We start from the raw sequence: 25,888 nt of genomic DNA, 5'->3' as shown, positions 1-25,888 counted from the left end.
ATGATCATGTAAGTTACATAAACATGTCCTCTGTCCACGCTCAGCCATCCACTGACTCAATAAATAAGCCTTCATGCAAATGTGGAATACAGGGGACGCAGAGAGCACAAAACTGAAAACACGTTGGGAGCTGGAAGAAGCCCTATAGATCATCTAGTCAAATGCACTCACTTTATGGACTCTAGAGGTTTCATAATTTGCCCAACGCCACAGAAAACCCACTGCAGTTTTAGCACTATGAACCAAGTATCTTAACTCCTAGGCTAGGGCAAAAATATACTAGTATTCTGGCTTTGAAGCCATTCGCAAAGAGAACGAATGGCCAAAGAAGAGGCAATGGGTAGTCAGTCATGGGAGACTACCATGGGACACTCCAGTGATTTTCTTAAGAAGGACAATCCATTTCTAGGTGAAGAAGTAACCATACTTATCAGGTTTCCCTAGCTGCTTTTAGTTCTTGTAGAAATGACTTTGCAGATTCTTGTGAGCGGTACCATTGTCATAACCACAACTGTATCAAGCACCTGATTCTTTGTGCCGATATACCAGGCCCTGTACAAAGACAGCTGCCTACATAAGGTGTGAAAAATAGGATAGTATAATTATTGTTGAGACTAGATGGCTTATTTCTAACAAAGTCAGCAGTTTTAAATGTGAATACAAATATTACGTTGGTGTGTGTGCACACACGCAAATTTCATATGGAAAAGGACTATTTTATAACAACAATTTCTCTACACCGGCGAAGATATTTGCCCAGATACATATGCCATGGCAGCCATCTCAGATGACGGAGGACTCTATGTCGGGGTCCTTCAAGCTCAGAGGCCTCATGGCTTTTTGTGGGAGTGGTAAACGGGCACTTCTGGTTCAGCGTCCACCAGGCTGGCATCAAGACATTCGAAAGCTCATTGATTTTCACGTAACTACGTTTTTATATTACACTGAAAGGAGACTAGATGCATATGGACGCTACATCTGCACATACATGGAAAAGCAGATGCACTGGTCGTTAATATTCACTGATGACACTACTGTTTGTGGCTTCTGTGCTTCAGGTACGTATACCTGAGACAGATGGAAAGACTGGGCGGATGTGAAAAGTGATACAGAGTCTCAATTTTCTATGCTAATGGAGCAGCCGTGCAGAAAATCCAAAGGGCTGGATAATCCTTTGGCTGGGCTTAGAACCACAATTGTGTGATTTTTAGCAACAGATTCATCTTTTAAATTCCATCCTTTACAGCCACTATTTTAAGCATAATTCACCCATGCTAAGCTGGGTGATGGGAAGATGTAACTGAGGGTTCCAGCCCCAGTTCAGTGACCTTGGGCAATCCCACCCCATCCACGTGTTCACTAAATGATCGGTGCCTACCCCGTGCCAGATGCTGTGATCAGTATTTTGGAAGCTTCCCACTGCCAAGACATGAAAGCATTGGACCAAAGGATATCCAAGGCCCCGAGTCTCTGCATAATAATCTGTTTGGTTAAGTAAGACTGGAATGAAAAATTCATCCTACGTTAGAATAACCAAGATCTGAAATAACGGAGAGTTTGTGTGTTTCTGCACACACACGCTTGTATCTTCTGCCTCTTCCGCCCATCCCCCCATGGTCACGTCCAGTTAGATAAGCTGGGTCAACTTGTTTCTACCCGATGATTCTAATATTTCTTCCAAGATGCTTACATTTACGGATATCCCTTTGAAAGTAGCACAGAATTTGCCTTCACTCCTCTTAGGCTTGGTAGAGGTGATCTGTCCAATCACAGGGATGTTTTTGTCTTGACCAAAGGGACCATTGGTGCCACTGATGTTTCTACGGTGTGGAGGATCCTCTGGCAGTGGGGAAAGTGGCGGAGGAAACAGCTTTTCTTCTTTCCTTCTATTTGCTCTCCTGGATGAATTGTTCCTGTGTAAACAAAAAGTATAGGGTGTCATAAAGTTTTGTCTCTCTATTGTGGCTTTTCCCATGCTGCTGGTACTTTCGACTTAAGTGATATTTTAGTTGATGGTCTTTTGCCTATGGTGAAGAGTATATATATAAAAATGCACATAGACATAGATATCTATAGAGAGATATAACTATAAATAAATGCAAATGTATGTATCCAAGAATAAACACATGTCTTTGAAGCAGAACTCCATGAAAAATGTAAATGTCTAATGGAGGGTGCTACAGTGTGATATTTGCAACCTTTCAAGATTCCTCTTAATTAGATTTTTATGGAAAATCCAATGCAGACTTTAATCCCGTCATTTTTTAGGATGGTTCCTACTTATTTTGCCCCAGGACTTAACTGCATAATCACACAATGAATGGTACAATAAACAATTAGTGGGGGGATATCTTCTTAAGAAATAGCATGCTTTTACATTACTTAGCTATCAATAACACGCTAAATACTTCTGTGACACGTTGCACACTGTACGTTCACAATGTTCTGTGCCCATTCTGAGGCGTAAGAAGCCCCTGACCTTAAGCTGTTATACTGGAGTTCTGATGTGCTCCACTTTCCAGAACCCATTTGAAAACTATTTTGTCATATCGCCACAAGACATCTGTAGTTCTAGAAGTACTCCTGTGCTTTCAGACTGATTTATCTGCCCATTAAATGGGCACCATCAAACAGACAGAGACTTCAAATAAAACAGAACAACTAAAACCTTATGCTAGCTGCTTAACATGGTAATTGGGTCATGGATTTTCATTTTAGTTACTGTCTTAGCCTAATCAATGAAGATTACTTGAATTTTAATCTTTTCTTAGACAACTAATATTGCACTGTGCAGCCATTTACTTTCCATGATTATTGACTACAATTTTCAATAGCAAATTAAGTCAACGACAATTTATGTTTTCCTCTTGGTCAATTTCAGTCAGTGTCTAGAAATATAGATTTACAATATCTCAAGGCAACAAATCAAAGATGAACAAGCATTCAAGTGGTTTCATTTCCTGCAATGGTAGCAGTCAACGCCGTCTGCTCATTCCACTTCCACTGTGTCGCCCACATTTGCCAACTGTAATAATATTTGCCATCTCTTCCAACTTTTGTTTCATAAATGTGGCCCTATGTCAATTTTTGTCAAGCAGCAACAGTTCTAAAAACATAACTGCTTCTGCCATTACATCAATTAGTTAAAATGAACTAAAAAAATATTTGCCAGTGGATTTTACAAATTGTTTTGACGTGGAGAACCATTTTCGGATAGCTGTGATGTCTGATTAAAACAATGGTGAACATATGGATTCAGACTCCTGTCCACGAGGAAGCTCCACAAACATCAGGCCACCCTAAGTGTAATCAATATGGAGGCATCGGACTTCCGGGTATTTGTATGGAGGGATGTTAAGCATCGCCATGGCATCTATGGTGGGGGGGGGGGTGAATGGTTTGTTAGCCACAGCCACTTCTCCACTACTTGAGCTGCCTGAGAAGGTAGTGAGGACTTCAGGGGGCAAAGCTGTTCCCTAGAAGCATTGGATTTGCCGGTGGCTACTACAGTCGGGCTAGGCCTTCCCATCTGCCACTGTATACAGGATGCCGCACACAGGCCAGCACACTCTGTGCAGTGGACATTGGTCACCTGGGCCCCTTTCCATGCGTTTGCTAGTGAGCTACAACCATGGGGCCTTTAATAACTTCCTTGGTGAAGGCTACCCAGAGAGCATGTTCTACAGATACGCTCTGTCACCATTATGGCGTCTTACTACGAGAACAGTTTTTGCCACTTTGGGCACCTCTTCGTGTATGGCAGAGGAAGCCAGCAGACAAGAGATGTGTGTCCCCACCACCACTCAGTGCTTCAGAGGTCCTGATGATGGTTCAAGCTCCTGAGGAGGTGCGGGATGCGGAGTGCGGGCGGGGCTTTGCAGGGTCCTCCTGCTGGACAACAGGAACCACAGCTGTCATGGTCTGGTGTGGCATTCTTGGCTAGGTTTAGAACATTCATTTAGAAAAGTGAACGCTGTCTCACAGAAATTTCCAAGGATTGGGTTTGCAGGGTCGACAAGGCACAAGGAGTGGACAGAGCAGACATGGATTTGTTTGATGAGCCTAAGAACCTGCTTCGGGCCCCTCCTGAATGAGAAATGCTACTAGGTAAACACTGCTTTCCTAACGACTACAAAAGCAGAAAGACCGTAAAGACCATGAGTTAGAAACACCATTTTATGAAGAACCAATTCAGATTATGGCACATTTACTGAATAGTTGGTCATCAATCTTCCACGACATGGGAGAAATAACAGGTCACTGGGCTGCTTAGGGAGACTGGCATCAGAGACTGATGGTTGTGGCAACGCCTCCTGCCTTTTCCTGGTGCCTTCAAGTGGCCTGAACTGGTCAAAGCCTGGGAACTGGGAAGGTAGTGCCACCCACTGACGCCATTTTAGTCCATCCTCTAGGAAAGGAGAAGGGCCATGGAAGGACCATGTTTGACCACTGGGGAAGTGAGCCACAGGCCTGGCTCACTCTGTGGTGAAGGGGTCAGCTTGGCCCATTGCAGGGGCTGCCAGTTCTGAGAAAGCCAAATATGCAACGGGATGTTTCAGAGCGAAGTTATACCCGGGATACACAGGCACCACACAAAGCGCTATGGAGCCTCTGGCAGAGGGGCAGCTCAGGGCCCAAATCTTATTATACCAGGTGGGTAGCGTGGTAATTGGCCTTTTCCTACCTCTCATCTCAAAACAACAAGGATCTAAGCAAATATAAGCTGAAAACTTATTTCCGACATCTTACGTGTGGCTGATTGATGCCATATCACTGATGTTAAACAGTAATCTGTGAAATCAATTGTTAGCAGCAGTAAGCCAGATTGCCTCTCTGCTCTGGGCTGCTAATAGGCTCCAAAACTGGTCCTTGATGGAAGTAATCTCTAATGTTGAATGAATTTATGGCAATAATTATCCAGACGGAATGGTTCCAGTAGCTGACGTGACTGTTAGTTAAGTGATATTTACAAGATGGAAGAACTCGGTCCCAACACTTGGTAGCAACAGAGGGGGGATCTTGTCTGAGGAAGGCTGGGGCCATTTGAGTGAGGGGACAAGGGGGCCTCACGCCTGACTCTGGCCCTTTGGTGCAAAGAGGGAGAGGTGGAAGGGGCGCCAGCCGGTTGGAATGAACATACGTATCTTCAGCTGGCTTTCCCTGACACACAACTGCCCCTCATCTCCCTGGCCTCCTCAAACGTGTCATGTCCCCGGCCTCCGAGGAGTTCAGGAGGTACCTACTAGTCCTCAAGCTCTGTATTAAGGTTAAGTAATGGCACCAGCGACGAAGCAGCATCGGGGGCATCCTGTTAAGGCCAAGGGGTTGTTTTCATCACTATCAAAACTAGAAGTGTCCTAGAAGCAGGTGATCTGCTTCAAGTGATGGGTGCTTCTTGATTCTGTCCCTTTTTAATTCATTTACTCCTTTTACTCTTCCCTTAGTGCTGAAAGTTCACTTTGGTCCTCCACATGAGTTAGAGTAAAGAAACACGGCTAGAAAGCTCATGGAGTCCCCCCAAATGTGGCAGCCTGTATTCCCCCCCTTTACACCACCCTCGTTAGACCGGTGGCCAGGGACAGCTGTCAGGACTGGACTGAGCAACTTCTGTTTTCTTACTTACCATCCCTCTGAAACCAGACCGCCACCGTCCCCCACCCCCAACAAAAGGCTTCAGTCGACGTTTCTAAAGAATCTGAACAATCGAGGTGTCATACAAAGACAGGGTAACCACTCACTCTTTAGTGTTGGGAGGCTTGTGGGGTGGGGCTGGTGAGATGCATGGGGGCAGCAGGCAGATAGCGGCGGCCTCCTCCAGACGTGGCTTCTTCTCAGGGATTTTCTCTGCAATTTCCGTTGGCTTTAATGGGAAGAAAAATACAGTGTTTGAAATACATGGCACATGCAGACATTTAAAACGCACGAGCGAGGGAGACAGTTTGCTTCTATTTTAACTTCTAGATTAGCCAGGGGAGTTAAACGCACATCTCTGATCAGAAAGGAAAGCAATCGGCCTTGCCTAGCTTACTTCCTACCAAGAAGTTGGCATTTCAGTAAGCTGAGCTGCGACGTGACCCTCTGATTAAAGATTGGGTGGCACAGGAATCTCCTACCAAAAGCAAAGAGAATCTATAATTTTCAGACCCTGGCTGCACTGCCGTCATCCCTAGGAGTGGGGAAACGGTGACAGGGCAAGAGCCCCAGACTTTCTGTGGCAGCCATTAAAAGTAATACTACCCAAATATCACGATGAGATGGTGTTACTCTAAAAAACTACCCTGAGATCTGGAGGTACAACAGAATGAGCCTATGAGATACAAATTCACTTGCCTAAAGGTATTTGAAATGGAAGAGGCCAGTTTGGGTTTTCCCTTCTGATGATAGTTTTTTTTGTTTTTTTGTTTTTTTTTAAAATAATTTCTACACCCAACGTGGGGCTTGAACTCATGAGCCCGAGATTAAGAGTTGCATGCTCTACTGGCTGAGAAAGCCAGGCATCCCTCTCCTTCTGATGATAATTTGTAGCACTGGAATTCAGCCCTAACCTCTCGCAGGTGAGGTTTCCACAAGTCAGGCCAACCACACAGGTCAGGGGACCCAGCGGGCTGGGTAGACTGTGTGTCGGCCAGGAACCCGGGTCATCAAAGTATCACCCAGGTGCGGGGATGCTGATGTGTGTCTGGGGAAATTCACAAGGCCCAGAGAATGCATTTTTGACCTTAGGAGCACTTGGGTGCCCGGCTGCTGCCAGGGTGGGGGCTGTGGCATGTGGACATGAAAGCAGGAGTCGCTTAAGGAGCCCATCCCAGGGACTGGCTACCTGGGGCAAGGCAACGGCCTTCATGGTCTTTCCTACACATCATAATCCTTCGTGTACCATATCGGATACTCTTCACACTGGCTGCCAAACCCGGACCGTTCCTAACACATCCTCCCCGGTCATGTCAAATACTTCCCCGTGGAAAGCAGCATTGCCTTCCCCAAAGACTGCAATGCACTGCCATGAGCCTCCTTGCAAATGGGACTCCAGATCAAGTTGGCCAACACACAGCCACTGCTCATGCTCACTCGGCAGGCCACCGGGGACAGCTTACCTTGTGCTTACGCTTGCCCTTAGGGGCGGGTTTTTCCACAGCCGCAGCAGCGGTCTGGCGCTTAGGCTTCGGCGCAGTCTCCTTGGGGTCTGGCTTGGCTGGTGCTGCTTGCAGTGCGTTGTGACCGGGTACTCTAGACAGCAGGTCAAGGTCAATCTTCACCCAGAGATTTTTCAGATTCTCGTGATCTCGTAGAGGTGACAGAAGCTCCGTTTGCATGACAGGGATGGGCGAAAAAGCTGGTTCCTCACTATTGACGGATATGTTGCTGCTGCTGCTGCTGCTGCTGCTGCTGCTGCTGGTACTGCTGACCAAGGTGCTGAGGGTCAGGCTGGCACCACAGGTTTCCTTCGATTTGGCAGAATTGCCCCCGGGAGCAATGCAAGGAGGCAGGACTTTGATCTGCAGGGTCTCTTCCTGATCTGTGTTGGAATCAGATGTAGACGAATCCGTTTCGATGAATTCCCGGGACTTTGGCACGATCTTGCCAGGCCCTCTGTACTTCTTTTTCTCGGCGGCCAAGGGAATGTTTGGCCTTGGTTCCTTCCTAGGGACTGGTTTGTGGGCAGATGGTTTGTTGCGGCCTCTTGGTGGATCAGGAAGCTCCACGCTTTCTTTTTCTTTGGGGGTGCTGCTGGTAATATTTGGTTTGGGCCAGGTAAACTCGTCAATGCTGGTGTTCTTCTCGACTTTTTTGGGCTGTTTTTTTCCAATTGTCCTTTGGGAAGCTGTCTCAATAGTTGTTGACAACTTATGCTTCAAAGCCTTTGTTTCTGGAGTTTTCTGGGTAGGCCGTGGACGGGCTTTCTCCCTGATAAGACTGAGGAGAGGCCTCTCTTTGGGTTCAGCCAGGACCTGGCTGGGGTTTGTCTTCACTTTGATCTGGACTTCCATTGGCTGGATGATTGGAGGAGGCACAGAAACCGTCTCCATGGGCGTTTCATTTTGGCCACAAATAAACGACTTGTTCTGGGAAGTCACTTTGTTAAGCCATTTATCCAACTGCCACTTGTTGGTTGAGGGCGGCTCAGGCTGCGGATGAGAAGCGACAGCAAGAAAGAATTTCACCTCTTGGAAGAATCTGGACGGACACTCGGTACGCCGAGTGCATTTAGAAACACACATGGAATCCACACTAATCAAATTACCCAGGTAGACAAAGACTCCACAACCCAGCCCCGATCTGCTTATGTCAACAAATGTCTACTCCTCTTCTGAAAACATTCTCCACTCTGGCCAGGAAGGAAAGAATTCTTCACAGAGGGTTTTTCCAGAGAGTGGGCAGGGAGGCATGGCAGGGAAACCTGTTCCCCAAATCCTTTGGTGGGACTCATTGCCCAACCTCTCACCAGGAGGCAGAGGTAATGATCTCGGGTCCTGAAGACCCATGCAAGCGTGCCTCACATGTAATTCAAAAGGAAAGGCTTCCTCTCTGCCAAAGTGCCAGTGCCTCCTATATGATGCTGCAGTTCACTGCAAAAAGAACAAGCCTTTTCTCTTTTTACTGAAGGATGAAAAGATCTGACTTCCAAAAAAGAAAAAACACTGCATTTTTGTCAGTGTATGGGCAATAACCAATTTATGGGGACATGCATGCAGGCATTAGCGTCCGCTGTTAAGCCATGGAAATGACGCGTACAATTCAGGTGCTTGATTCCCCACTCTGAATTCTGCCTGTTGAACTAAAAGAGCCATCATTTTTATTAGAACTGCTCTTCTTCTGAAAGCCGTCAGCTGAGGCTTATGGCACCAGCCAACAGAGGGTGACAGAATTAAAAACACTTGAGTAGCTGGGATTCCAACCCGCACAGGGCAATGGCAGGGAAGGGTCGAGGAAATCGTATCGGCTGCCACTGTTGGTTAAGGGCATGAGCTCTGGCAGGCGCACAGAGCCCGATTTCGGTCCTGAGTCTCCCAGTGTCCACCTGGGAGATGCTGGGAAAGTTCTCTCTCAATCTCTCAGAACCGTATTCTTTATTCTATAAAATGGGGATAAGGATAGCGAGGACCCCAGAGAATTGTTCTGAGGATAACGTGAAAAAGAGCAGGTCAAGGGCTTCTCAAGGAGCCCGGCACATGGTCCACGTTCAGATTATTACAAACGAGTGTCCACAGAGCCCTGGACGGACCTGCTTGCTGTACGAGGCGCAGGCTTGGGGGAACTGAGGGGTTATTCTGGACTCAGAGACGAAGGGAGGGGAAGAGCACATTTTTTATTTCAAAAGTATAATTTTGGTATTTTATGGAGCTGTGTTAAATGTGTTCATGAATTATTATCAAACACACTTGGAGGCTGCAAATTGAAATTAAAAAAAAAAATCCATCACATTTCTTGGGTCTTACTTGCCAAGTAGCAATTCAGCACTTCAACCTGGAGTAAGGGGTGGTGTCCCCACGACCAGAAGTGGGTGTTGACTGGTTCTCTCAAAAGAGAAGTTGCTATCCCAGGTATCACTCTTCCAGATTTTACACATGACGAGGCTTGAGGCTCAGACAAGCTAAGGGAGTCACAGGGCAAGAAATGTCTTTCTTGAAGGGACTGTGCATACACACGTTTTCGAGGGAAAAAACGATGTCAAATACCCAAATACCTTCCTGAAGTATTCATCGTGCCGACAGCGTGTGTGCGTGTGTGCGCGTGTGTGTGCGTGGGTGACAGGGAAATCATGGTCGCGGCCCTGGACGCTTCACCCACCTCTGGCGTGGCCGCACGAGGCGCTTCATTGGACTCGCTGTCAGTGGTGCTGCTTTCAGTGTCAGAGTCTGACTCGGAGCTGCTCTCAGAGTCACTGGAGCTGCCGGAGCCCCCGCCGGCTTGCACCGCAGGTGGGGGCTGAGGAGTGGCCAAGAGCGGGCTGAAAGAAAAATGACATCATCCGCTGCCTCATTTAGTCTCGAATCAGCGGGCAACGAGCACCCCCGCGGCCACGTTCGGCATAAGGACCCACGATCTGCTGGATACAGGCAGAATGGAGCCCACCGTCCCATTCCACACGTGGGAAACGTGAGGCTCGGGAGGCCCCGTGAGCGGCCAGAGGTCAAACGTGCGGCCAAGTTCCTCGGGTTCCGTCACACTGCCTCCCCTCTCAGGAAGGCCTTGCCTCCCGCATTCCACGTGAAAACTTTAGACCAAGGTCGCATGCCTTCCCGACACAGATACACATACCACATGCCGCACGCAGCCTTAAATTCTTAATGGTCCCGTGTTGTTTTTAGTTGAGATAATTTTTCATTTCCGGGTGCCATCTCGTTCAGAAACCCAGAGGTTTGTCAAGGGGCTGTGATCTCAGTTATACACACGGTATAGTTAGTTCTCTCGCCGAGGATGAGTGAATTCAAGCCCCATCTGAATCGGAGGAAACTGAGGTCCAGAGGGAGGGAGGCTTGCCTCTGCCCGCCCCCCCCCCCCCAGCGAGTTGGACAAGTGAGGGGAGAACGCCAAGGGCAGGGACTGTGGGAAGCATCTTCCCTGCCAGGTGCCCGGCACCCGGCACCCAGGTGACCGGAGTCCCCATTTCTCGGCCGCCTCCATCCCAATATTTGTAAACTCTTTGTAAGACTCTTACCGGGAGGTTATGGTCATAAAGGACCGAGCAAGTCTAATGACGGATTTCAAATTTGTACAGCTGACCAAGCAAAGCATTTGAAAATTGATACCATTCACCACTCTGCCTTTAATGCTAATCAACAGTCTTCCTTACTAATCGTTTGCTCCCCGTGCTCGTAACAAATCAGCCTCTGCTGCCGCTTGGCATGTTGGGCTCTGTCACTGCCCCCTGCCCTCCGGCTCAGTGTCACAAGTGGGGCTGTAACCTCAGGAAGTTGGAAGGGCTCTCATCTTCCCATCTCATGAGCCCAATACCCTCTTTGCAGGGAAGTTTCATCATGGTGACGCCGGGGCCGGGGGCCAGAGCAGTGTCACTGCCGGGCCGGCGGGCCGGCCCACCCATCGGCCGGGGCTCACGGCCGCTCATGCTCCCAGCTCCTGGCCCGGCTCTCCCCCCCTCAGTTCAGTCAGGAGAGTCCAGTCCTAGTCCCGGAGGGCATCTCGTCCTGTGGTCCCACCTTCAAACTGGAGCAAGAAGGACCCCAAGGACCCCTCTGCCCAAGACTGCTTGCCTGCTCCCATCTGCCCCCCTCAGCAGTGGCTATTTTTTTCTCCATACTCAGCCGCTGATTGGGAAGGAACAGGATCCCTTTTAAGCCAGCATGGGCCCCTTGTCAGTCACTATCCCGTGCAGAGAGCCTTTTCATTCCATGTACCTTGCCTCCCTAAAGACTGCCCCTTTAATCTCCCAGGTAGGTATTTTCTTTCATATAGCAAAGCTCATTTTAAAATGCTATCTGCTAAGTAAATGCTATCCGAAAGTACATTTCTCTGCCAAACACCAAGAGATTAGGGGAAGCAGAGGAAATAGGGGACTGTATCTCCTGGGAAGGTGCACGCACGTGTGTGTGTGTGTGTGTGTGTGTGTGTGTGCATGTGTGTGTGTCCTGGACCGTGGGGGCAGGGACCTACAACTCTCCTTAATGGCAGTAAAAACTCTGTATTTATGCAAAGCACCCTCTAAATCTAATCAATTGCTTTTGTCTTTGGTTACTAAATAAAGGCCGAGGGAACAGATTTAATGAGACCAGTCCAGCCGTTATGCTAACTTGGCCTTGATTCCCCCCAAGTAAAGTTTTAAGTCCAGCACAGAGCATCCACTGGCCTGAGCTGACTGGCTGCTGGACTGCGATAAAATCGACCTCATACTCATGATTTGCAAGTGAAAAGCGGTCACCTAGTTTTCTTTCATAGCTGCATTCATTTCTGCATTCTCATAAGACTCAGGCCATCCTAGCATTACCAAACTTGACTCTAGATTTACTTTGGAATATTTCTGGATAGCGTTTCCATTTACTGGATTATTCTCGAGCAACTGCTGTAAGAAACAAAACAATCCCAGGGATTATTCCCTTACAACCAAATGCATTGAGGTGATATACACAAGGCACAGATGTTTTATTTACCAGAATAAACTTATTCATCAGTTACATCACAGTCAAGCTTCATGGACTTAGTTGGAAACTTGTATGTGTGCATTTGTACACAGTTGTTCCTTATCCACAGCACTTTGAAGCGGAGAAGAATTCTGATGTTCAGATTTTTTAAATTTTGATGTGAATATACCATATATATCATATATATGTGTATATATAGTGTGTGTATGTATATATATGTATATGTGTGAATATATATATGTATGGATGTGTGTGTATATACGTATATTACCTCAAGTGGGATCTGGGGAAGCACCCTTTCATAAAACTCAAAAACTCATTAATATTGTTACCGTAACATCATCAGTTAAGAGGAATAAAGACTTTAAATAAATATCTGCACATCAGTTGAGGTTGGGCTCTGCCGTGAAGTGAGTTTGTCTCAAAGTTACTGAAAATGAAAGCTCTTAGGACTTTTTCAATTTCAGAATTTTGATTAAGGGATTGTGGATGTGGACAGAAACCACATATGAAAAACTGACTCTAACTATTTGTCTAAGTTAAGTATAGATAGATAGAGACATGAAATAAAGACCGTTTCAAACCTCAGAGTAACCTTGATTGAGACCCAATAAAATGAGACCGGAAATTATTTTCCCTAAGACTTCTTACAGCTAAATCTATTGCTGTGTCCTCAGGAAGGACCCCATGGCCAGTCAATATTGACAATGACCCCTTAAAGGAAAGTAGTGTAGAAAGAACAGGAAGAGGTTCACCAGCTTTTCAGATCCACACTGACGAACATGGATACGTAGGGGTGAGAGGGAAAGTGGACTTGAATTCAGAGAGGACACAAAGAGGACTCAAACTGGGGGTGAAGGACTGGAGCATCTTAATGAGAAAGAATTGCTTTCTCTGGGCAGTTGCACGGTTGGAAACAGGGAGAGCCAGTGATCGTGGGAGGGAATAACAGTCGTTTAAAATGGAAGCAAAACTGCGCTCCCCAGTACCTTCTTATGCCTCTATCATCTACCTGCTGTTCCCAGGCTTGCTGGAGAATCTGGCTGCACCCCGCTTGCTGAGGAACGCAAGCCACGTATTTGAGTGTATCTGACCCTCACTTCCTCTGGGCCCACCTAGCACCGAGCTGGAGCAGCTCCCGGGAACAAAAAATGAATACAAAACCGAAACACCGTCTTCACAAGCAGTACAAACATCAATAACAGAATGACTGGCCTAGGGCCACATTCTTGTCTGGAATCCACGGTGGAACTTTCAACTTGGCAAATCATCACAGGTCTCCGCTGAAACCCGTTAGCTGTGCAGCTAGTTAAAGTCCCCCTTCTGCTACATTTATTTTCAGACATCGCCAGTTTATTTTCCAAATGTATATTAAAGTGGCTACGAGTGAAGCTAGCGCATGCCATACTTGATTCCGCCTAGGAGATGGACTAATGTGCGGTTTACACATTCTTCATTTGCCAAACTGTACTAGAATTATTTCCCACGCACCATTTCCTCTCGTATTTTACTAAACTGCTTTTTTTTAAAAAAATTTTTTTTTCAACGTTTTTTATTTATTTTTGGGACAGAGAGAGACAGAGCATGAACGGGGGAGGGTCAGAGAGAGAGGGAGACGCAGAATCAGAAACAGGCTCCAGGCTCCGAGCCATCAGCCCAGAGCCTGACGCGGGGCTCGAACTCATGGACAGTGAGATCGTGACCTGGCTGAAGTCGGACGCTTAACCGACTGCGCCACCCAGGCGCCCCACTAAACTGCTTTTTAAAAGAACGCTAGTGGTTACGACAAAGATAATGTGTTATACTAAAAATCATTAACATTCGATGTATTAAACGGTCTAAACTCCCGAGTCTGTAAATATTAAAACTGTGCTCTTGGACTTCACCCCGATGTAATAAAACTTCTCAAAGGACCCACATTTGTAACAACTTCAAAGCCAGCTGCTCAACCTTTCCAGAGATCAGATTCTGCTATTGTGTTCATCAGGGTAAGAAGCCTTCATTGAGTAGGTGAGGCCTCATTTTAACCCCAACCCCATTTGATAGGTCTTCGTGGTTGCAGGCCAGACGGAGTGCAAAGGGGCTGGCTTGGCAAGTCAAAGACCCTAGTGGGGAAATGCAGGGTTAGGGAGAGGGATCAGAGAGTAGGCCAGTGGGACAGAAGTCCAGGGGGCATTGACGATGCCTTCTCCGGGCAGGGTTGGCGCTGGTGTGGAAGGCTTGAGCATCCCAGAGGAGAAAGACGGGTTGTAAGTGCAAGTCCAAGTACCTTAATCTCTAGACATGACAGTCTCTCTATGCTTACGCTGACCAGGCCTTTTCTGCAATAAAGGACTCAGGTCACGATACCATAAGATAGTTCGAAAGCCATAGGAAGGACCTGGGGGTACTTTGCCTGGAGAAGACTCGGGGGCAGGGAGGAGGGTGTTCCTATGACGAGTCTTCAAAACCCCGGAAGGTCTGTCCTGTGTGAAAGGGGGTGGGCTTGTTCTGAGGGCCAAGGTAAAACCAGGACCAATGAGCTGGACATCCGGTCTGGAAGATTTCACCTCAACGTCAGGGAAGACTTTTAAAAACCTACACCTGGGGCTGTAGGTCAGGGGCGCCTGGGTGGTGACAGTTACGTGTCCTACTCTTGATTTTGGTTCAGGTCCTGATCTCACAGGCTTGCGAGACCACGAGCCCTGTGTCGGGCTCTGCTCTGCACTGGCAGCGGAGGAGCCTGCTCGGGATCGGCTCTCTCTTTCTCCCTCTGCCCCTCCCCTGCTCATGCTCTCTCTGTCTCAAAATAAATAAATAAACTTAAAAAAATCTACAGCTGGTCACAGAGAGAAGCCAAGGCTTTGTAGGCCCGCGAGCTCAAGACCTTTAGATGACCAGATAGCTGGCAACAGAGAACATGGTAGAAAGATTTCTATCGTGGGTCCCAAGTGGGCTTGGATGATCTTTAAGGTGTTCTCCAACTCAAAGATTCTGATCCTTATGAAAGTACAGTGTATAGGGAATTTTATGGGGGACTTTTTAGGACCATAGACGAAGTGTGTGAGGAGATGTCTGCACAATCCAATGTGCTCCTTAAGGCTGCTCTTGGCAACACTTTATCAGTCACCGAGCTCTTGTGTGAGCCTTAAAGGATTAAGGCTGCATTTCTGTGGGGCTAGTTTATAAATCAGACTTTTCACTAATTCAGATTAACAGCTCCCAGAAAGCCAAACATCTGCATCAGTACTGATTCTAATCCTAATTTAACTGTAAATTCCTTCCTCAGGAGAGAAACAGGGATGATGAATTGGCCATTCTACTCAATCAAGCTGTGTGGGCATCAAAAAAGAAAGGTTCCAGAACGGAAGACAACTTTTTAGTGGGAGACGTACATGGGAAGGGTCCGACAAGCAAGGGTCTGACCAGGTACCGGTCTTGGCAACATATTTCACAAGGCCCAGAATGTGCCCGAGGCAAGTAGCAGGAGGTGTTTGACGGGGAGTCCTGTATTATTAAACCCTTGTCTTTAGTTGAGACTTGTATGAATTTCAGCAACATGACCCCTTTCCAGTTTTACAGGGTTCAAACGTCTGTCTACCAGATGATTTGAAATGCTTCCATATTTGACGTCATCCTCAAGTTGCAAAGGGATAGCCCTGGGGCAAAGGAGTATATGCAGAGGCATAATACATAAAACAGATAAAGGCAGAGTTGCCCTGGTGGAAACAGGAATAGGGTAGATAGTAGGGAGAGGGTGTTCCCAGTAGTGTGTCCTCTTCTCTGGGGTGGGTGGCCCCCAAACACAGTTTGAAAGTAAAATGCTTCACACCCCAACATTATCACCAGCAACTCAGGATCAAGCATCTTTTGTGGTAATGGACTGATGCTGTTGATGAGCGCACAGAGAATCACCGTCCAGCTCTAATTCAGGCCACACCAGAGTTCGTCTTTGCCCAACGTGTGCACACTGGGTGTTGCCCTTTTGTCCGATCCTGGTGTTACTGAACGTGACATTGTTCAAAGCCCTGACCGACTGATGAGAGCTGTGGTTGGCCAAATAATGACTCCCCTAACCGTGTCCACGTCCTAATCCCTAGAACCTGTGACTATGGTACCTCATGTGGCAAAAGGGATTTTGCAGATCTGAAGAAATTCAGGATTTGAGATGGGGAGACGATCCTGGCCTGGATAATCTGGGTGGCCCCCATGTAATTGCAGGGTCTCTAGGAGGCAGAGCTCGGTGTCAGGAAGGCACTAGTAGATTAGTGCCACAGCAATGGGTGATGAACTTCTGGAGAAGCTGTGAGTCGATCATTTGGAACTTTCATAAGGAGTGGAAATGCCTATTTGTCCTAACTTACCCGACACCTACTTCCTTTCTGAGGTGATGATACTGATGAGTGATTTTGCCAATGGCTTCTCATAATTACATTTGATTTGCAGCCGGTATGGTTTGGCTAGCCTTTCTTTTTTTTTTTTTTAATTTGTTTTTAATGTTTATTCATTTTTTGATAGACAGAGACAGAGCATGAGTGGGGGAGGGGCAGAGAGAGAGGGAGACACAGAATCCAAAGCAAGTTCCAGGCTCTGAACTGACAGCACAGAGCCCGACGTGGGGCTCGAACTCACAGACCATGAGATCATGACCTGAACCGAAGTCTGACGCTTAACCGACTCAGCCACCCAGGCACGCCTGTTTGGTTAGCCTTTCTGGGGACTGACCAGACCCAGGCCCTTGTCTTCTTTTCCTGCTTGTGGCCTGTCTCCATTTTCAGGCTATTTCACACATTGAAATAGCTACATTTCCTCTACTGCTCTGTTTTTGTTTTTAATTTTAAAGATCTAATAGGCTGGTAAGTTTCATGAATCAGGGAGCATCTCATCTAGCCAACAGACAGTTCCCTCCCCTACTGGTTTTAAAGAAGTAGTTTTAGTCTAGTGGGAAGAGCGTGGGATTGGAAGTCAGAGGATCTCTTGAATGTCACCTTGGATACTTTATTATTGTGTGATCTTAGACTAAGCACTTCACATAGGGTCTCAGATCCTTTGCCTGTAAAATGGGTCTACTATATCACAGGCAGCGAGAGGACCAAGTGAGCACATTTAGTTGAGGCTTCTCAAGCTTTAGCGTATGCACGAATCACTGGGAGACTCATTAATGTGCAGACTTGAATTAGCTAGGCCCCGATGGGGCCTGAGTTCCGCATTTTTACTACACTCCCAGGTGATGACGATATTTCTGATCGGTGGGCTGCACAGAGAGGAGCGAGCCTAAAACCTACATGGGCTACTCAGACATAAGCTGCTGGGGCAAAACATAAGTTGGTGGATTCGAAACTGAGGGAAAAATCACCATTTGGAGGTCACCTGTGGATTTTAAATGTCCATAACTATCATGTCCTCCGTCAGCAACAGATAAATTTGACCACCTTATGCCACTTTAAATCTAACCTGGTCAAGTTTAAGTTCAAATTCTATCAAGTTCATTTGGGCAACTGGGCCCGAAGAGTTTTTCTCAGATTCCTTCTGATAGGCTTACCACCATCCTGAGGGCTACCTGCCCGCGCCACTAGGTGGCCAAATGCACGATTGTTTCCTCTGAGTGTGGCATACGGATCACTGCGAGGCTCAAAAGGCGGCTTGCCACTATCCTCGCCGAGCGTTAGGGAGGTATTGCATTGCACGGATGGTCACCGCTGGGCCCCCACTTTCACGACCGTCCTGTGAGGTAGACCCTCTTACGACTTCCATTTTATAGCTGACAACACTGAGACTGAGTACCAAACAATGGCAAGGTGAAAACTAGTTTTAAGGATATTATGGGACACAATTCAATGTGCAGCTTCAAAGAAATGAAAGAAGGCCAAAAAGCAAGGCATCTGGCTTCCGCCTAACGCAGCCCAAGGTGCGACAGCACTGCGGAGGGTGCCAGCATGCTCCCAGGAAGGCTGGTCAATGCTGGCTAATGGGCCAGCTATGTCTCGAGAGCATCACGCTCCGCATTTGGGAGAATACACCGATATTTAAAATTTTCTGGAAATAATTAAAAACCACACAGACTTCTCCACTAGCAGTCGGAGCTGCTTCAATCAAACAGCTAAACAGGTGGGAAAAAACCATACACAGCCGAGTATTTTTGTCCCTTTTGCCTTTAAAGTACGTTTTTTAAAAAATGGGAGCGAGGGAGAGAGCAAAGGCAGGCAAGTGGACGTGAACGCTGCCTCCCTTGAGCCCTGGTCTCCAAGCAAAGCAGAGAAGGAATGATTGGCAGTTCGCATTCATAAGGATCCCAGAGACGGCCAGATGCTAGGAATCTCTAACAAGGTCGAAGCCTTCCAACAAAGAATTCCATCAGTCACAAATTGTAGGTGAAGCAGGGTATGTGCCCTGACCGGGTGACCCAAACCCAGAAGCTGCTTCCACGCAGGGATCTCTTCCCTGTATCCACAGAACTGGTCTGGAGATGGGCAGCAGAGCCTGGGCAGTAGGCAAGCTGAATATTCTAGGAGAGGACAAAGCAGGCTGGAGATAGGGGCGGAGCAGCTCAACACGAGCCCCTGCCTCTTGATTTGGGAAGTGGGCATCCCTCTTCCAGTGTCTCCCTAGACTCCATTTCTTCTTTGACGTCTCTCAATGCCAATCTCCTTATCAGTACTGTCTGCTCCCCTTCATGTCTGATTTGTTACTTGATGTATCACAGACACTTGATTTAGAGGGTAAGCTTCTAAGGCCAGAGGCTTCATCATACACACACACACACACACACACACACACACACACACACACACTATAAAATGCTTCATGCACCTAAGACACCCTAGAGTAAAGCCCTGAAGAAATCTTCTCTGTAGATTTCTGCGAAGACGGTCCCTGGGTGTATCCACGGCCTACCGTCTATGTCCCTATGGTCCCAAAAGGATACTGTCATCATTGGATCAACAAGACCAAAATAGTTTTTAAGTGCAGGGCACTTGATAATGTTCCAGCATCTTCACCCCCATGACCTCATTTCGTTGCTATAAGAACACTGAGCGGGGTGTATGTGGACCAGGTATCCTCCCCATTTTGCCCACAAAGCTCCAGGACCTCGCAGCCAAAGTTGTGTGGTTGGGATCCGAGGGGGGGCTTCACCAGGCTATTGTGACTATTTGGGCAATGGCAAGTGTGCCTGAGCAAACGAAAGGAATCATGGATCCACTACAGAACCCACTGTCGTCATCATATCGAAAAGCGACAGGGACACAGAATTAATGCCAAAGGTGTTCCTCAAGGGACCAAATGAGACAGTCTGCAAGAATGTGACGTTGAAAGCACTGAAGGCCATCAACGCTTTATGCCAGGAAAACCTTGCTCCGTTTGACTCCAATGACAAACCTCCTGGAGCCTAGCAGATGACTCTTTCACATACATGAAGAGTTTGTGAAGACCAACTAGGGAACATTTATTTTTTTTTAATGTTTATTTATTTTTAGGGGGGGAGGAGAAGAGAGAGAGAGGGAGACACAGAATCTGAAGCAGGCTCCGGGCTCCGAGCCGTCAGCACAGAGCCTGATGTGGGGCTCGAACCCACGAACCGTGAGATCACGACCTGAGCCAAAGTCGGATGCTTAACCGACTGAGCCACCCAGGCGCCCCAGTAGGGGAAATTTCAATGCCTTTTATGTTTCACATCCTTGTGTTTTTTCAAAAATTGTATTTGTTTTTAAATAGATAATAAACATGAAATTGATTTCAAAAGATACTGAAAGGGATACAATGAAAAGTAGATCTTCTGACCTTCTACTGTCCCATCACCCCGTTTTCCAAAGTTTTTCACTGTTGCCATTTCTTAGGATTCTTCCAATAACACCCTCTACATTTATGAATACTGGTATGTGTGCTTTTAAAATAAAAAATTTTAATTATAAAGGTAATAACCGTCCTGTATGTGGGATGGCAGGGAATTCAATGAATGGCATTCAAAGCCACACACATAATTTCTAAAATAAAACTCATACAGTGTCCTTACTAAAAGTGCCTGCATGATGGTGCCTGGCACATATCACAAACACCAGCATTAAGACACTCGAGTGAATAGCAGAACTTACAACTTGCAAAACTGCAGCGTGTTACCCTACCGCAAGGAAGAGGCGGGAACATAACACATAACCATGAGGAACGGAAGCCACTCAGACAGCCCTTCTGGGTGGGATGAGGCTGCAAGTTCCAAATCAGGAAACAGTCACTGATCTTCCTCCACCGTGACACTTCTTAAAGATGTGGTCGACACAGGCTGGTTCTGCATCCTCGCTCCTAGAAACTTCTATAAGCCCAGTAATCAGGCTCTGTAACTCTTTGACCTACCAAAACTGCTTTCAGTGGCGACCACCGACCCCCGTCCTGCCCACTTCCCATCGCAAACCAGGTGTTCTTTCCTCACTCTCCTTGACCTTGCTCCCTGTTGGACCAAAAGCTTTGACTTCTTTGGCACTTGGTCCCAGGGACCACATACAACATGAGAGCTCTTGGTTTTAGAGTTCACAGCGACTCCCTCACGGCTAGATGTGCTCTTCTCCACAGGATTTGCCAAGATGTGTCCACTGCCCACCCTACCTTGGTTCCGGTTCTTATTCTAGTCCCAGCACATCTGCTACCGTTGTCCCCTCCGTCCTCCCGCACTTCCTCCCATGCCTTTGCTTAGCCTGTTTATTCTGTCTAGAATGAGACTTCTTCCTCCCTCTTCTGTTTGCTGAAATCTTTATCTTTTAAGCTCAAATTCAAATAAAATAAGGTCTTCTCCAATGACTTTAATTCTCCTTGATACCTACCTGTTCTGATTTCTTTTCACCAACTGCATCACTGTTTATTACTTAATTATTCTCAAATTATTTCATCGGGCTAACCCTTTTGCCCACCCAACTAAATTGCGCACTTCTTGACGGCAGGTGCCAGATTGTGTAGTCGTTCTGTGTATCCCAAGGTGCCCGGCGTAACAACTTGTGTGCAATGTTCTCGTTATGAAAAAAACACTCCAAATGGCTCATAGTGAACAGAAAATCAGTGCAGACAAGGTCACGTGGGAAAGAACAATACTTAACCTGAAATGTCTCTGTACTGCGGACTCTCAACAGAAGGCAATACTTAGGCGGGCCCGTGCAACACCAGAACATCCTGGATCAGAAGTTCGTGTGATGAAAATGATTAGGCAAACGGGTTGCCTAATGATAGATTTGTAACCTTTCAGCTGGTTGGATGGATGCTATTCCCTCACAGTGCCTGCCTCTCTTTTCAGCTTCAGTTCCATGGCAAGATGCAACTTCCCTGGATGGACATTTTTAACGTAATTGGTATTTAGAGCAACAGCGTCGATGGGTTGCAGAGTGCACGTATGTGCATGAACATAGGAAATAAATGGTGTGGCCCTGACTGAAAATGAGTGCTACACATACACACAGGCCTCCCTGTTCTTAATTAAAATGACGATTCCATTATTCCGATTTGTGTGAAATGTGAGCTACTCTCGTCATATCATTTTGATACATTAACCAGCCCAGTCTACATTGGGCTTGATATTAACTCCCTTTCGACTTGATGGTTTTTCTAGTGGCATAATTAATTTCCTCATGGAAGAAAAAATATTCAATCAATTTGGGATTAAATATGAGGTGGAAGGACTTTCACAAAAGATAGAACTAAATCTCCTAGCCCACATGCCTTGCTAATTATGACACACTCACATTAAGAACAAGAAGGTGTTCCCTTCCCATGATAAATGGGCCTGAAAATCCTCCCCAGCGTTTACTATAAATCACAAAGACCATTAATAAACAGGCAGGAAAAAAACGACAGATCTTACAAGAATTCACTCCCATTCTTTGCCTAAGACTATCAATGTCATATTTAAAGCTGGCATCCGAAATCTTCTGTACAGAAGCCCTTTGAGTCAAAAAGCCCAGCTATTTTAAACAGAATTCCTACGCCTGTTATTTTGAATGACAGCCAAAGAAACACTGGATCTTCTTAATCCTGTAATGCTATCTGCCCAAAAATCTCGCCTTCCAGCTAACAGCCTCCCTTCTCATCAATGCTAAATTAAAGGAGGTCAAGTGCAAATGAGAGAAGAAGAGGGGACCACACTTGCGTCATCTTGCACCCAGCTTGCTTTTGACATCGAGAGCAGACGTCCGATCGCAGCCACCAGCAATGAGACAGCCGGGTATAGGTAGCCTTATTCAACAGTGACTCTCGTATGTGGAATGGCAGGGCTTACACGTGACTCTAGCTCAACAGCAACAAGAATGGCAATCCCGTATTACAAATGAACACAGAGCCATTTAAAAGCTGACCTAGAAAGAAATGGAAACAAACTTAGGCATTTCTCCAAGAACTAGCAGGATCTGTGATAATGACCAACAGGCTGGTAGTAATAAGGTCAGGGTGTTTGGTTTTGTCATTAAGAGGAATCTGTCATGTGGAGAAATTTGTCATGCTGAGAATTTGGGAGATTTAGCAATTCCAAAGAAGGTGGAGTTTAGAATAAAAAGGACTTTAAAAACCGACAATTAAAAATGCCTTCTGAGGCTAAGCAAATTACATTCGCGCTCAGCAGAAAAACCTGGGAAGGTGCATGTCCCAAGAGTTATGTCAACAGCAGGTCACGATTATACAGGGCCCCCACCAGCTAAGCCCAAACAAAGGTACATCTTAAGGATTTACAGTGAAGACAAAGCATTCACAACTTAGGGGCATTAAACACCCAAAACAAGAAAGATATGCTCACTTGCAAACCACACGAGGCATGTACTTTTAGTGAGATGTGACTATGTTTTCTAGCCTGATGGTATCACTATCTCAAATTCCATGGCAACATCTCAGTTTCATTTCCAGGAGTCTACATTGCTCTAGCTTCATGATGACAAGATCCAGGTACATTACTCTGCCAGTTGGAAACATGGGACCAAAAAAAAAAAAAAAAAGTGTTGGGAGGAATATTTTCCGGAAAGGTTATATGCTGGAAAATTCCCTTTGACGACAATTATGTTCCAATATATATTTCAGACAGCTATGATTAAATTCAAGGTGTCTGAATGAGAGAGAATGTGTGTGTGCCCATGGATAAGTGTGTGTGTATGTGTGTGAGTGTGTGTGTGCATGTGCCTGTGAGTGACAGTATGTGTGAGTGTGCATACATCAATTAGCTAAAATCCAAGTGAGGTACGTAATATTAGTTTAAAAAGTAATGTTGCTATTAGCTGGCTAAGGACAGAAATGTTGACTTCTGTAGTACATACTAGGCATTAGACATGTAATACAGAAGATATTGTTGTGGGCCAAGGTTTATATTAGCCCCTATTTGGGTTCAAGTCATGTTTTAGGAGGATACACAAATGTACATTCACATGTACGAGGATGAGCTATTACTCAAGTTCTCACATGTTTTACAAATAATATATGAACGCAAAACAAGTCTGAGAGAACCGAAACGGTGGTTATTTTTTGATCTGTTGGACAAGACTCATCAAGTAGCCAAGGGAAATGGGGACTCTCTCAGCCACGAAACTCACGAACACTGATACGCGAAGACAACATAACTGTTCTACCAGCAGATGAATGGATAAAGAAAATGCAGTGTATGAATTTACCATGGAATATTGCTCAGCCCTACGAAAGAAGGAGATCGTGCTATTTGCAACAACACGGATGAACCTGGAGGACGTTATGCTAAGCGAAAGAAGCCAGACGCAAGGAAAAGCACTGCCTGTAGTACTTACAGGTGGAATCTAAAAAAAAAAAGAAAAACGCCCAGCTCACAGTTAACAGGGAGTCGAATGGTGGTCACCAGGGACTGGGCGGTTGAGAGAAAAAGGGACACATCGGTCAAAGGGTACAAATTTTCAGTTACAAGATGAATTGCTTCTGGGGATCTAATGCACAGCATGGTGACCATAGTTCATAAGAGTGTATTGTACACTTGAAATTTGCTGAGAGAGTAGATATCACCGCACACAGAGAAGGTGATTCTGTGAGGTGTTGGATGTGTCAATCAGCTTGACTGTGGTGCTCGTGCCACAATACATGTCTATGAAAACAACATCGCGCACATCTGAAATTTGTAGGAGCTTACTTGCCAATCCTACCTGAATAAAGCTGGCACAAACTGATGGGCTTCCAGTCGGTGGTAGGACAATGATCAATTCCTGGTGTTGGAGCTATGGCATATATAGAATTAAGCTACTCTTCTAGTTGTACAGGTCTAGTGCCAATGATCGCTTTGATATTTTCAGTAATTTTTTTTTCTCTTGTCAAGAGAAATAATAAGGCATAGAATCGCTTTGCTTTTCTCTTTCCTCTTCCTTCTCCTCTGTCTCGTTCTGGTATCTTACTTGTACAAGTCTCATTGTTCCCCATAATATTTTCCATTTTTAATGACCTTTTCTTTCTGAATTGTATTTTAAAATGACTTGAGAAAGTCCATTTTTAGAAATGTTTCCAGTACATGTCTTTCTCAGTTGAGTCATTTTAATGGAGAAATTTCCCCCAAAATGCCCCCTAAATATCTTATATGCCTATAACAGAATACTCTATGAGAAATAACAAGTCAAATAATTAAAAGTTTTCAATATTTATATTTCCAATAGTTAAGGTAACTCCATTCCAGAATGAACAGGGAGAACGAACCCAAGTTCCTGTAATTTGCATGTTATTAACGTTACTCTGGAAGGGTAAGAAATGGCACCGGTATCACCTGAAACACACAGAGATTTAAATCAATGCTTCCCTTGCTGTGCTCTTTCTTTAGAGACTGCATCTTCGGGAGCCCGTCCTGTGTTAATTGTGTTTCCAAACTGTACACGGATCTGCAAGAGGAGACCAAGGCAACTTTTGCTCTGTGATTTTACTTTCCTTTAATACGATGGCCTATACACTGTGGTTTATTCATTTATTGGTCTGATGGTTTTTATGAGTTGTGATTCAACATAGGTTCTTTTCTAGTATCGTGTTTTATGAAGATATGGAGAATGTAATATAAGTCTGATACAATTATGGTTATGTGCCACGCAAGACAATACTGTAAATATGAGAAGAGTCTGCAAAGCTGCTTAGCAAAACGATCTTAACATACAAGGCAGTGTGAAAATGGAAGAGGAATCTATAATGACGATGAAGATTAGCCATTTGCTCTCTAACCTTATTTACAGAAGCAATCAGAGGTATTCAGGTCGCGTTAATGACCCTGTCTCCAATTAATCCAATTGTCTACAAACAACACTGGTGCAGTGGCTGTCTCAAAGTCTGCCACACAGTCTCAGAGGGAATACATAAGACTCCATTAAAAGTGACAATAATAATGCATTTATTACTGAAACACTATTGTATTATAAATAAATTCCTCATGTTAAATTATGCTCCACGCTTTAACAGAAATTCAATTACTGAAATAATAAAAAGATGGTGTATTTGCCAAGTGCTTGGACTATAATTTGGCTGCTTAGTTACCAGCGGTTGGCTGTTTTGCAATTTTTCCTTCATAGACTATTTCTTTTGAATAAATGCCAGACTTTTTCATACAAATTTTATGAACAAGTTGCAAAATGAAATTTTGAGCTTTTGAATCCAATTATGAAAGACATAACTAAATCTATTATTGAAAAAAAAAATCTAGTAAGCCCTTTCTGTCGTTGTTCAGAACTGGCTGGTAATTGAGGTAAGCACAGGTGCTGCTCATTATGGACCATTGTGCACCATCTGAATTCTGGGAGCGGTGGAATTCAGATGGTTTACACTCTGTTTGTGTGAATAACAAACAGGCCTGATTCTGCGCTTGTTTG

At 45.6% G+C, this 25,888-nt stretch overlaps 1 protein-coding gene across 8 annotated transcripts in view; it reads right to left on the bottom strand.

The window, feature by feature from the left end:
* The window catches only part of AFF2 (AF4/FMR2 family member 2), a 452,543-nt gene that overhangs the window by 24,181 nt on the left and 402,474 nt on the right, over positions 1–25,888 (bottom strand). For all 8 annotated transcript variants that reach the window (XM_042973735.1, XM_042973737.1, XM_042973739.1 and 5 more), the window contains 4 exons: positions 9,790–9,949; positions 7,095–8,126; positions 5,739–5,860; positions 1,691–1,913 (listed from right to left, as the gene is read on the bottom strand). In XM_042973735.1, coding sequence (XP_042829669.1) covers positions 1,691–1,913; positions 5,739–5,860; positions 7,095–8,126; positions 9,790–9,949 — 1,537 coding nt within the window. The remainder of the gene's footprint in view (positions 1–1,690; positions 1,914–5,738; positions 5,861–7,094; positions 8,127–9,789; positions 9,950–25,888) is intronic.

This window comes from Panthera tigris, chromosome X, assembly GCF_018350195.1.
Source record: "Panthera tigris isolate Pti1 chromosome X, P.tigris_Pti1_mat1.1, whole genome shotgun sequence".
NCBI classification, from domain to species: Eukaryota; Metazoa; Chordata; class Mammalia; order Carnivora; family Felidae; genus Panthera; species Panthera tigris.
The sequence above is the reverse complement of the archived record's forward strand: the minus strand, read 5'-3'. Positions and strand labels throughout refer to the sequence as shown.